The 14,454-nt window shown below is 35.8% G+C and overlaps 1 protein-coding gene across 2 annotated transcripts in view; it reads left to right on the forward strand.

Annotated features, from left to right (window-relative positions):
• Window positions 1-14,454, forward strand: part of LOC111417292 (protein SERAC1) — an 18,977-nt gene continuing 4,523 nt past the window's right edge. The window contains exons 1-4 of one of the 2 annotated variants that reach the window (XM_023049517.2): window positions 1-142; window positions 249-1,057; window positions 1,120-1,377; window positions 9,770-10,267. In XM_023049517.2, coding sequence (XP_022905285.1) covers window positions 78-142; window positions 249-1,057; window positions 1,120-1,377; window positions 9,770-10,267 — 1,630 coding nt within the window. In that variant the 5' untranslated portion in view covers window positions 1-77. The remainder of the gene's footprint in view (window positions 143-248; window positions 1,058-1,119; window positions 1,378-9,769; window positions 10,268-14,454) is intronic. The other variant, XM_023049518.2, reaches the window with a different exon arrangement.

Raw genomic sequence — 14,454 nt, forward strand, 5'->3', positions numbered from 1 at the left:
AAATTTGACACAACGCATGTGTTTTTGACGTTTACAAAATTTGTTTTTTCTTTTTAATAAGAATTTATGGAATTTAAATGCCGCTTACACCGTTTACAAAAAGAAAAATCAAATTCGTCGGGTTTCTTTCTATGAGCTCATTGTATGTAACTAAAAAATCACCACAATAATCTTTCAAAAAAAAATTGAGGTTATGTCGGAACTTAACCTCAAAATTATTCCCTATTTATTATTTATTTCATTTTTAGAGCAATTTGGGTATCTTTACAAGTGAAAAAAACGCGTGAAATACTTAACGGTGCTTTCGACCCATTCATTTTACATATAATCGAGCCGAAAGGTGTCGATGAAAACGTTTACGCAATAACGATTGATGCGGCTCGTTGGATTAAAGTACCCAATTCCGAAGAATCATTCCTTATTAAGCAATGGAAGGCGTTAAAATTTGCTTACGCCCGGCGTTTACTTAGCCTAACAAAAGCCGATAGTCATGTAATTCGAACAAAAGCCACTTTACAATTAGCTAAAATAAAGGATTTGGAATCATGGCAATACGCGCAATTAGCGCATTCATCAAACGCACGAACTGCAATTGCTTTGGCCCGTTTACCAGATGCTGATTTGCGGTATCAAATACAACCGTTGGTTTCACCAAATCGGATCTCAACAGAGTATTTAGTGAATGTTTTGCGAGATTTTTTGGTGTATTTGGAAAGGCAGAGTGCTCATCATTGTATTAGTAATTTCTTGTCAAGTTCGTTTAGTGATTTACACGATTTAACTAAAACGGAATTTGAAAATTATTTTGATCATACTGATCATATTGCTAAATATATGAGATCAACAGCGGATATTCTTCCTTTATGTTTAGAATCGATTTTGCATCATTCTACAATAAATAAACATGCGAGAGATATTGCTGAATATAATGGGTTATATTTGTTGTTGGAGGTTTATAACCGGTTTCAACATGTTTATGAGATGAATGTGGGGTTGTGTACTATTATATCAAATTTATCTATTTTTCCTGAATTAGCTGATGAATTTCATAAAATTGGTAAAAAATTGTTTGTTAAAATTAAAAATTTTATTAATGTATATTAAAATTAATTATTTTAGGCTGGATTTCTATTCTTGCAAAATGGGCCCAAGATAAAGATATTCGTTTATCAGTGACTGCAAGTAGAGCTTTGGCTAATTTAGATGCTGATGATAAAAATCGGGTTATTTATCAGCGAGGTGTTTATAGTTTGTATCCGACCATGAGGAGCAATGAACAGGCTAAAGTAGATGTTATTTTTATTCATGGGTTGTTGGGTGGTGTGTTTTACACATGGAGGCAAAGGAATCAAGCGGATCAAACTTTAGGAATATTTGGTAAGGTTCATTAATTGATTTTAATGAAGTATTACTGTTATTAAAAAGTTGGTTCTTGCAACTTGTAAAAACTAATCAGGATTATGGACAGTAGAGTTTAAAAGGACTGGTAACTCTTATGTTCTTCTGCCATTAAAAAAAAATGACGTCAATGGCGGACCACTACATTATACCACATGTAGCATTATACCAGCTTAACCCCTTAACCCTTTCACGCCTATTGCTACAATTGTTGGGATATCATATAATAATAATATATTTTATTGCCCAACAGTGCACTGTGGCCCAGAATCGCGATAAAATGTGACAAATATCAAATATATACAGGGTCATCCACGACGACCGTCCATTAGAACTATACAGGTTCTGGCCAAAATAAAAATTTGAAAATTTTAATTTAGGTATTATCAATTGCGTTCTCTTCGACTAAAATATTTTTAGATTTCTAGTTCTTCCGGTTATACCGGAAGACGCCACCTACTTTATTTTTTTAAATGCAACACCCTATATATTTTTATACCGGGTGTCCCTCAAAAGTGGCTCACCCCCAAGGTTTATATATAAGAGGTTGTCTAGGTTCGTACGCAATCATACTGCGCATTACGTCACATGTGGAAAATAATACCGCCAAGCAATTCAAATTAAACAAAGGCATTGAGCACCACATGGCCATGAGGTTGCGTGCGCAATCCGTGATCGCTTACGTCACGAAACACTCCTGCTCTTGCCCCTCGCCCACGAACTAAAATCAAAGTATTGCAGCATAGGAACTTAGACAACCTTTAATATATAAACCTTGGCTCACCCCCATATTTTTCTTTATTATTGGTGATATAAGAAAACCATTTGGAATGCATAGTTAGGTCGCTAAAACGGATTATTACGACATGAAATCATTCTTTTTGTACTTCCGGTTATACCGGATGTGAGTACTAATTTCGCTATTTTTTTAAATCTATAATTTTTTTTTCTTCAGTTGGGTCGATAGTATAATTTCACATAACTTTTACTTGAAAAAATTTTCACGACCGCTTATAATTTTTGAAAAAAAATTATTTTCGTTATTTTATAACGTTGTAGTACCTTCGGAAAATGTATTACAACTTTTGACGCATAGTAGCTAGGTTAATAGTATAAACTACGTTATGTCCCTCTTGATTTGCTATTTCTCGAGCAGTGATCACTGCTATGCTTTCGTCAGTGGTTCTTTTTTAATAATGGTGTAAATTAACAGTTGTATTAAATTAGTTTTAAAAGAAAAACGCGATCAAACAATTAAGTTTAATTCAATTATTTTTCATTTTTTATTTTTTTCTTTATTTTTTGTTCTTTTACACTAAATGTTCTGTAGCTGATAGTTACTTACAATGTCCATTGTACATTATAATTTGGATTGTTTACTTTATTTTGGTTAAAACCTCTCAGATCACCTGACCTCACACCTTTAGATTCTTTTTATGGGGCAAAATCAAAAATGAGCTGTATAAATGAGGTATTAGAAAATAAATCGAGTTAGAAAAATCTCCGCAGGAATAACGTCGGGTCGTTAGATCGACAATACGCAAGATACAATAAAATTATGTCAAAATCGAGGCGGGAGCATTTTAAAAATTTAGAAAATTAGTTTTTTTGAACTTACAATAGGCAACCCCCATATTTTATTGCTTAGTCGTCTTCAGTGTCTCATCTTTTATATCCCATATGTCCTATACCTAACATTTATAGTTTGGGAGATAATTAGTGTTCTTTGAAAAATGCACACACATCATGTCGATATTTACCCTAGTGTGCCATGAATATCTAGTGTGACCTAGTGAATAACCAAATGAAGTGCGGATTTTAAAATTTGCAAACTTGTGATGTCTGATGCCAGCTTTTTAACTAAAATATTTTCATGTTCCGGATACTTGTTACACTGGAAGATGTGACAATTTTCATATTTCAAATGGAACAGCCTGTATTTTATTACATTTTTGAAATTTTTGTTCAACCTTGTACCTAAGTTGAGTCATTTTTGAGATTTAAATTTTTTGTAATCAAAAATGTCAACTACAACTAGAGCTTGCAATACCGGGATCCCGGACAATTTTTGTCCGGTATTATAAACCGGTATTGATGGCAAAATACCGATATTTCGGTATTATTTTTATTTAGCGCCCTCGATGGCCGGGGGCGGCCGATGTCTTCGAAAACCGCCGCGCTAGTTTGATGTTGTGCTGGAAAATGACGTAGAGGATTCGTGTTTGTTATCTATTTTCTGTCCGTTCCAAGTTTACATTTTCAAGTGACATTTTTTGACGTTTCATTAACAAAATGCTAGCCGGAAGCGACCGATTGAAAACGGCCGTGTTTGTTTAAAGCTGTGCTGAAAAATGATGTTGACCAAACAGAAATTTGTTATCTATCTTATGTCCGTACTAACCTCATTTTTTCAAGTGACATTTTTTGATCAGTGGGAACACCATCTACAAGAAATATCATTTTGTACTCTGACAGAATGTTGAAGATAACGAAGACTCAACCTTTGATGACGACAACTTAACCCAGATATGCCTAAATTAAAACCACTTTACAAGTCATAATAACTTTATTGAAAACTTATTTAAAGAAGCAAAACAAAGTCTTACAAACAAACCATGACAATTTGTTTTTTTTTTAATTGGAAATTCGGGCCGTCCTACATGTAGGACATTCGGCACATGAATATCTATAAACGTAAAACTATTTATTAGTGTGATACTGAACAAAACACTTCGTGTGTACACCAATATCACATTTTGCGCATCTCGTTGTAGTTTTTTGATGGCAATGAGCACACCTAGTTTGTTTTTCTTGGGGCATAACTAAATGATCTATTCGGTCGAACCGTATATCTATTTCGTGGGATCTACTGGTATGTCCTTTTTGATATGACGATGTTTTTTTATTCTGAACCAACAGCATTACAGCAATTCTCCTTCTAAAACTAAGTTGATCTAATTCTCCTCCATTCTTGCGATGCAAATGCCATGCGTTTTGAATTGCCATGTCAATACAGTGAGATATCAAAGGAAAATACCATTTTTTTCCTCTGATCGAAATTCGTAATAAGCTGATATTTTGGTCAGAGCGGTCGACACCTCCCATAATTGTATTGTACATCTGTATAAGATGCGGCTGCTGTACCTGAATATTCTTCTTTTCTTTTTGCGAATAACGTGTGACCGAGTGAATTGGGGCAACTCCAGAAAAATTGGAACAAACAGAAACTACACTATTATCGTGCCACTTTACTGCAATTATATTCTGTTCTACAATTTTTGCATAATCATAACTTCCTCTGCGCTGCTTCTTTATGAGTTTTGAATCTACAAGAGAAATGTCTTTTAGCCTGTTTTCTCTAACCGTACCAGTAGCATAAAAATTCCAGTCAGTTAGTTTTTCGATCAACGGAATTGACGTAAAAAAGTTATCAAAAAAGAGATGAAATTTTTTATCTGGCCATTCCTTACGTAAAGCTTGCGCATATTCTAAGACTACTCCAGCACCAACTCCCAATTCAGAAAAGTGTTCACTTATATTTGTAGAGGCTCCTTGATAAGGTTCGAACCAATTCAAGTAACCTAACCTTGTACTTCCTACCCATAACTTATTCCATAGCGCATGGGTTTTCCTCGAATATACTGCTTACAGCTATGACGTCCATAATACGGAACCATCGCTTCATCAACTGAGTGCATTTCTTCAAGCGAGGAATTCTCTATGAATTTTTATTTCAACAGTGTGAAAAGCGGCCTTAGTTTAGCGAATTTGTCACCCTGGTCCAACTGCTGATTATCACAGACGTGAAGATTAGAAAACAAATAGTCAAACCGGTCCCTTGTAATTGCTTCTGTAATCATGACGTTATGGCAATCTTTTTCACGTTCCCAGAACATCCTCCGTCTCGGTACTTGCATATATCCACTAAGTATCAAAACACCTATAAAAGCGTTTACTTCCTACTTTTCTATATTCGCTTTTCTATTTTTTTGTTGTGCGTACTTATTACTCTGATTCAAAATCAATTCTATTACTTCTTCGTCAAAAAATTTTGAGAAAAGCTCTAAGGGGTTTTCTGTGATCGCCGAATTCGTAGGACTATCAAAGTCGGTGGGCGGTAATTTCAAATCTTCTTTTATCCAACTGTAGTGCATCTGTTTCTTTTTAGTTTTTACTTTTTGTTTGTTTCTTGCTGCCGTGTTTTGTGATTGTAACTCTGATAGAGGTATATTGTCATCTGATGAAAAATCACTGTCTAGTTACTTTCAATTACGATTTCCACCGGCGCTTGTAACTGTGATGCCGGTAGGTTATTCACTGTAAGATCATTTTCTGCTCCAGAATCTTCATCTGTCAGGTCGGCTGCAGCGTTTACAGGAGGAAATATAGTTATTTCATCAACCTGGCTGACAATGTCGTCATTGTCCTCAAGCATAGCAAGGGCTTCATGAAGCGAAAACCCCCTGTAATTAGATGAACGTGATAGTCGTTTATTATCCTAATGTCCTATATATAGTACACCCGTCTTTCACCTCCCTAATTTATACTCTAATTTACTGAATAATGCAAAACTTAAATAATACTAATTATACAACTATTTATTGTTACTGTAATCAAAGAATCATAATATTATTCTAATTTCTATAATTGAAAATTACCTTACCTTTCAAAGCGAACCGGGCAATAATCCATTTCCAACTTATCTTGACTTTCGGATGCACTTAAAAGAAAATCTAAAGAAAACACCTAAACTGCAAGTTATCACTCTCACTGCTACATCTAAAATGCACGACTTCATGTGACGTGCGCATTTCCAGGCGCTCATGACCTTGCAAGTTTCAACAGGAATTGACCGTCCTAAATGTAGTACATTAGGCATATCTGGGTTAATGTTTGTGTACAATAAATTTGTCATACCTAACCAACAATAAAATAGTCTCTGCATACAACTATTTTTGGAGTTTTTACTCCATAATGGTGTTTCAGGTCAGTTTGATTCGTGTAATTTCCCACCAAGTATAACAGTAGTATGATAAGTCTGACAAACTACCAAGAGCCATTATGTTAAAGTTTCTTTCTTGAATCTGCACCTTTTCAGAAAATTCCAAAACAGGAATTCGAAAGAATTCCACAGAGCTTCAGATGATGGAGTGTAATTTCATTTTTTGACGCGGCAGTGAAATTGAACCTTTGGACCAAGTGAAAGACAACAAAACAATAATGGTATCCAGACCTTTAAGTTTATTGGTACTTTGTACAGATTCCTAGTATCTTTCCATTTTTTGATTATCTTCTCAGATTCTGTATCTTATGCTTTATTGCCAATCTAAAAATATAGTAGGAATTAACCTGTTGTTGGTAGAGATGACGCCGCAGAGGGGAAAAATTCTTACAATTAGATATATTTAGTGATTGTAATTTAGTGAGTAAACTTTTTTATAGTAATACCGGTATCCCGGTTTTAAAAATTTTGAATACCGAATACCTGTATTGAGATTTTGGTCCGGTATTGCAAGCCCTAACTACAACGTTACTTTCTACAGGGTGATTCAAAAAACCGCTGACAGACTTCTAGGGCAGGTAATACATCAAAAATTTAGATGAAAAGTCTTAATATACATGGGGTCGCAAATGCCTCGTTGGCGAGATATAGCGGATCAAAGTTTCTTTAAAATTAAACATTATCTGCTATAAAAAGCACTTTTTTAAAAATATTGTCTACGCCATTGCTCTCTACGCGTGTAAAGTGATCAATTATCTATCAATTGGTCCCTTAAAAAACTTTGATCAAAGAAATTTTTAAGAAAAACACGTTTGTAGAAAATTTGTTAATTCAAGCAAAGTCAGTTTAATACAGTAACATCGTGCATCGTAGTGTGTTAAGCCGAGGTCGCTTGCGGCCGACACCAGTTTGTGTTGATATGGTATTAATTGTAGCGACTCGATATTCTGTGATTTTCGATAGGTAACGTAGCGAGACTAGTTAGTCATGTTTACGATATTATTGAATTTATTGATGGCAAGTAGGTCTTTATTAATTTTAATTTGGAAAAACTGTGTCCTCCAATTGCAACTGTACCAATAAGGTATTAAACTAAAACTAGAACTAACACTAGCACTATCACAAGAACTAACACTAGACCTAGAACTAGAATCTTTCGGGTTAAGCCGTGCGTTTTTTGAAAAAATGTTTGACGTTTCGGATGCCATGTTGCAACCTTCTTCAGAAACAAGTTCGAAGTGACACTTGTGAAGTGGTCGAAGTGGTCACTTGGTGAAGTGGTTTGTTCGAAGTGGTCACTTCGAACTTGTTTCTGAAGAAGGTTGCAACATGGCATCCGAAACGTCAAATATTTTTTCAAAAAACGCTCGGCTTAACCCGAAAGATTCTAGTTCTAGGTCTAGTGTTAGTTCTTGTGATAGTGCTAGTGTTAGTTCTAGTTTTAGTTTAATTAATATCTACCGTGAAAGTTTTCGTACTTACAATAAGGTATTGTTAGAATACGCTGAGTTATTTGGGTTATCTTTCAGGTAATGTGGCAGACTCAAGATTTTGTCGTACAGTAAGCCTCCATTAATATCCAATTTAGAGTTGAATATTAGTTTTTTTTTTTTCAATACAGAACTATCATTCAACAGTTGTTCTTTATTTTGATTTTCATTTATGTTAAACAAAAAAAACCTAGTTTTAGAAAAATCTTTAAGTTGACTAAATGTTTCTTTTATTGACATAAGCACCTTGTCTAAGAGATTATTAAAGAATTGTATTTCAAGCATATTTTCGGGTCGTTTGGTTCATCACCAGGTTAACACTTAATACGTCTTAGTCGCTTTTAGGGTTTAAAAATTGGCTGCACATTTAGTTCTGACGCTATTTCAGTTGCTGCTGTAACCAGCCACCATGACATGTGGACCACATCTCATGGTGGCTGTTAAAATCCCCCCAGAAAGTATATTGCTGGAGCAAATGTACAAGTCAGGTGAGTGCAGTAGGTTTGTAAATGTTAGCTATTGTGATATTGCCGATTTTCACTGTTATCTCGTGGATGTTGTTCTTGGTAGAAGTGGAGAGTAAAGAAACATTTTCTACGACTGTGCGTACATATGTTACCGCACCACTTCTATCATAGGTAGCGCCGTGTAGGTCATAGCCTGGATTTTTTCCTCTTAAGCTCAGTTGAACTTCGTTTTCTGTGTGCGTTTCCTGAATTGCAACCAAATCAACATCGTTTTCTTTAGCTCTACTGTATTGCCTTCTATATTAAAGTGGCAATCTCGTATACTAGGCCCGAGCTCTCAAGCAAGCTTGCCAAGAGCTCGAACTGGCTCTTTTCTTGTCAGGAGATCCAACGTGTAGTATTCTCTTACAGATGCGAACTAGCCCCTACTACTAGTGGATGGATTCTCTGCCCTGTTTCTTTTCTATTATCTATGCCTATGGTCTTCTTTATTTGTTGTATTTTATCCTTGCTTCTTATTCTTTCGCATTATGCCCCACAGTTTTTACAGTTGAGCATTTTTAATCACTTTTACATTCTTCGGTCAAATGATTTCCTCTTCCGCAATTATATCACCCCACATGTGTGCTTCCATCCACACTTGTGCAGTCCTTGATCAGGTATGATGGCGACTAGCATCTAAAGCATTTTATAATCTTTATTCTTCCTTCTATTTGGCATAGGGCCAAATTTCCAAGTGCCTTTCTGATCAACCTCCACTATTACCTTCTTGTTCTGGGAATACGGTCTCAGATTTTCCACATTAAAATATTCTTCCTCTACAGTACCATCTTTCACCATTACCTTCTTCCTGGTTGTTGTCACTTCCATACCCTTTATATTTAGGTAAATCATTCTTTTACGCTTTATTAGTCCTCTAGAACTGATTCTCTGCTCTTTATCGCCGTTAAAGATTTTTTCTATATTTTCAGTGGCATTTTTATTTTTGCGTTATCACCAGCACTTTTTATCTCTTGTCTTTTTTATTCCCTCAATCTTCTTCACCTCCGCTCTTCCCCTTATCTGCCCTTTCACTACATTTTCGTATTTCCTTCTTGTGTTTCGATAACTAACGCGTAGGTTTTTCTTTCTTCTCCCCTTGTTCATCTCTATCTCTACATATAAAGTATTAAATAAATTTAAAATAATTCTTAATTTAAATAATAATAATAAATAATTTAATTTATAATTTATAATATAGTGAGCAACCCTTATAATACAAGGTGTTTCAAAAGAAATGTTCCGAATGAAAACATCAAAAAATTTACAAATTAACCCAATAAGATCACAAAAATATTTATGCTTTCATTTGGAATACTTCTATTATTAAAACACCAATTTTTATTTCAGTATCGTATTTTCACACCAATTAGGTCTTTTAGAATCGTTAACCGGTGAACCGGAAATTTATTCTCTTCGAAAATACTATTCAAGCGACGAAGTTATGCAAGAATACTTTGAACGTTACGAAGACCAATCCCGATTAGATTGGGAAGCCTTGGGTTCCGATTACGAAGTCATCTCGCGCGATATCCCAACAAACGCCAACGTTGAAGAGGAGGAAGCCTACTGTTGTAGCTCGTACGACAAACTATGCGATAACACCCGAAAAGTAGAAGCTAGGACGCAGTGTTGGCCGAAAGATTGGTTAACAACCGATTGTCAAAATTTACGTATTTTAGGAATCAATTATGATACATCTTTATCGAAATGGGCGGGAACTTGTCCCGAGGAAAGTTGTAAGTTGTCGTTGGATGAACGAACGGAGGATTTGATGGAGAAATTATTGCAAGCTGGAGTGGGAAAAAGACCGATTGTTTGGGTGGCGCATTCTATGGGGGGGTTATTAGTGAAAAATTTATTGATTAAAGGTAAGTTATTTTAATTAATTGAACCACGTCTAAAATAAACGTATTAGGATAGCCCGTAAACTTCGCCCATCTCTCCTGCCACCTTGCCATTAGTTCTCTTCTTGCTTCACTTTTATAATACACTCTACTAAAGGTTATTTAAAATAACTCTTCACTTTTCGTATTATTATTTTTATTAAATATTAACTGAACACACATGAAAACTTATATCAAGAACTTATTTCTCTAACGGTCGCGTCTCTCTATCTCTCTCTCTGTTTTAGTACCAACCTCAACCTTCATTTTCTCCAACACACTCTTCCTTCGTATTTTTCTTTCTTCTACCAGCAGGTCCAGTGGCGATACGACCGCAATTGTTTCTATTCCCGTTCCTGACACGATCCAGTAAAACCTCACGAACAATGATTGTTTGGGTTTCTGCTACGAAAAATTTTACAAAGCCGCGTCATTATGGCTCTCGAAGAAGACCAAAACCGTTCATGTCTGGCACATATGGAAAAACTGAATCAGTTACGCGATCAAACGATAAAAAATATCGAAAGGATACAACGAACACAGAAAGAGAGAAGTGATAAGAAGTACCAATAACCTCGAAAGTACTAAGAGGGAGATCTGGTCTTGATTAGACGAGAGATAGCGGCTACAGGACAGCCTAGGAAGGTGATGCCATCTTATAAAGGACCTTTTCTCGTAAACACTGGTCTGGGAAATGATAGATAGATATAGTTTAACACATACTAGGTGCTCAAGAAACCCAGCAAAAATTTAGTTCGATTTGTGCTGCAGACCTCATGAAACCATGTTGCCGAATACCGGATGACGTCGACTATGGAATCTAGCGACACCTATTGAATATTTTCAAGTTATCGGAACAGTACTGATCGATAAAAGAAAAGAAGTTGAGAGACAAGAGTGAAAAACGAGCAGTTTGTGTTTGAAACATGGTTGAACTCTCGGTTGTAATTACTAAGAACCCATATGACAGGCGAGTTTTGATGAAGGTTCGCGTTCGTATTAAGGTGCATTTAAACCAAACGAACAAAGAGCTAGAGCTAGAACAAGAGCATTCTTTCTTGATCTTTTAGTGTAAACGAAAGCGCGTTTTTAGCGTTTATACCAAAATATCAACGAGCAAAAATGAGAATCAAGAATTAGAATTCTTACACATAGATGTTTAGATCAGCCGAACGAATGCTCATTCGGCTAGAACACAAGAACGCTTTGAAGAGACCGCTCCGATGAGCGAGCACGTCCGAACACGCAAGAAGGCTCTAAGCAATTGTTCGCACGCTTTAATGCCGTTTACATCAAGCGATCGAACATTCTTAGAATATTCCCTAGAATCTTTGAGAACACAGACAGAACAACGAAAGAATGCTCTACATCTGTTTACACTAAAAGAATATGATAGAGTGAGGATAGAATGAGCATTCGCTCGTGTGGTGTAAATCGGCCCTTAGATGTACATAAAAGAAATGTAATATTGTTCCGGGTGAATCGCTGTGGTACATTAAAGTTCAATTCAGGCAAAAAGTCAGGAGCGTCCAGCATGCCATTGACCAAAAAAGAAAGATTAAATCAGATACACCTCGACGCTGCGATAAAAAGTTCAAAACCACACCAAGTCTATCGTAATTACAATTGGGAAAATGATATTTATATGCCAAATATCAAACAAAGCGTCGTTGAACTATGGAACCATAGGATACTTATTAACAAATGCCATAGAAAGGGATTTAATGCTGGTAAAATTGGTAAATTTTCTACTTATTCTGATAACCAAGTTCCGCAGGATCTTTTTTACCATGAATTTGATATGAAGGTGATATCTCAATTTGGCATCAGTAGTGTAATAATGAGAGTTCTAGACCGGAAGTCAATTCTGCCGTGACGTCACACTTCAATGTATAAGGTATAGAGAGCGGTGCCAACCGAAGTTTGGGGGAAAAAAATTTGGTTGGTATTAAAAGGAACTAGATCTAGGGATTTTTATAAAAGTAAAGTTTAAATACAATGGCTTCACCTAGAATTGAATAGTGTAAGTAGGAGTGAGATAAATATTTAAAGCGCCACCTAGGATTGAGTGGTGTAAGTAAGAGTCAGTGAGAAGTGAACTGTAAATTAGCGTAACTTGAGCTGAAAAAATTAAATGGTTAAAAACAATTTTATTTTTATACATTTTATACTAATTATTACACTACTGGCATCAAGTACAATGCCAAGATCCTAAAATATGTCGGTACAGATAATAGCTTTACCATTAAAGTTGTAATTAAAGTTAATAGGATAACGTTTCCATGTAAACGTTATTTTTTGGCATTTGTCGCAGTTAAGATAAAGTTTGTTGACGCGACAATAGTCATGCAGACGGTGAAGGCCATCTTGAAGCCTTAGGCAGTCATAACTTGGGCCGATTCTTGTAAATATTTTATTATCATCCGCATAGAGTAGGAATTTGAAGAATTTAAAACAAGAGGAAATGCCATTGATGTAAATTAAAAATAATGTGGGGCCGAGGTGATTTCCTTGAGACACGCCTGATGAGATAGGTTTGTAATCAGATAGAAAGTTACACATCTTGACTGCATTACCTGTGTTCGATAGGTGTGACATTATTCAGCGGAGGACAGGTTTTGTATAAGAAAGGTATGGTCTTATTGAAGGCTTTAGAGTAATCGGTGCAAATTACGTCAACTTGTGAGTTCTCATTTAAGGCAAAATGGATAAAATTAAGAAAGGACACCAAGTTAGACTCAACCGATCGCGCAGACAAGAAACCATGTTGTACAGTAATGGAGAGTGAGATATAAAGGAAGATTGCATGCCATCTGGACCAGGGCTAGAGAGCTGGTCAAAATAGGTCAAAACATTAAAATAAACATACTCTTTGAACTTTTCTTATTCGCTAAGCAGTCCTTTCTAATGTATTTCCTTATTCAACCTGTTTCTGGTTAGGATTTCCATCAGCATAAGTTAATAATACAAGTTGGCTTTCGATATGTCTCATAGGTTTTTCTATTAATACGATTAGACGTCTTCAAAGAGGCTAGAAACATTCCTTTCTTAAGACGTTACTTTGTAGTATAGCCGTATTCGCTGTTTACTCCAAACATATGATTTAGCCGTAGTTTTGTGAAGGTGACATGGAAACGCAGTAAGTGTCATTACTGTCATTAGCATACGATAAGATTGAATATACATTGAACGAATTCTTACTACCGAAATTGAATGAGTTAAATTTAGAGGATTTGTGGTACCAGCAAGACGGTGTGACAACGCAATGCGCGACATCATGGAGATTTTGATCTTTTCCAGGCCCTTTGTTGATTAGGGGATTTTGGTTGGCCAGCGAAATCGCACGATTTGACGATTGCTCTGTGCTCCTGATCGTTGTAAAATGTTATGAAAAGAGCTGATCATTTTCGAAACATGAAAAAATAACATATATAATGTATAACATCGTATTACGATAGTTCATCATCTGCAATGTGCCGCGATAGGGATTTGAAATCTGCTAACAGATTTACCATCATCGATATGGTAGTGTCAAGTTGGAGCTTAAGCTCGTCTATAGTTTTCTTCTTAGGGGCCATATTTCTATTTTTCGTTTTATTCTTACCACGTCCGGATCTTCATTTTCTTGCAAGCCTTTCATCAACGTGGATTTTCTTTCTTTTAGCATATCGCATAGCGCCATCTTGATGCCAGCATGTTTCCATTCCTGACATAATATAGAATATTCGTTGCTGAATGCAGAATTCTATTTGTAAACAATTCCAATTGCGGCGTTATTATGGATGCTATTATCCTTATTTGTTCTCTTATGACGAAGTATAGCATCAATGTTTAGTCTCTTGGTTATTTGTTTTTCGGCGTCCAGTTTTCAGTTAAATGTCACTCCTAAGTTTGCAATTTCTCTCCTCATCTCTATATTTTTTTGGGACATTCAGAGACCCTTCGTTTGTGCTTTACCTGTGCTTCCTGTTTCAGTCTTCTGCATATTCAATCGATTGTAGCACTAGTTCGTGCGAATCAGATTTGGTTCGCACTGCTGCGAAACTTTCCTTCAGTTTGGCCACTATCTCCGTATCATCTGCAAATTGAAAAACTGTTGCCTGAATTGTTTTCATCGTAGCCAAATTCTATATTATATGGTAAAGGGGAAAGCGGAGAACCTTGCAACAAAC

The sequence above is a fragment of the Onthophagus taurus genome, chromosome 3 (assembly GCF_036711975.1).
Source record: "Onthophagus taurus isolate NC chromosome 3, IU_Otau_3.0, whole genome shotgun sequence".
Lineage (NCBI taxonomy): Eukaryota > Metazoa > Arthropoda > Insecta > Coleoptera > Scarabaeidae > Onthophagus > Onthophagus taurus.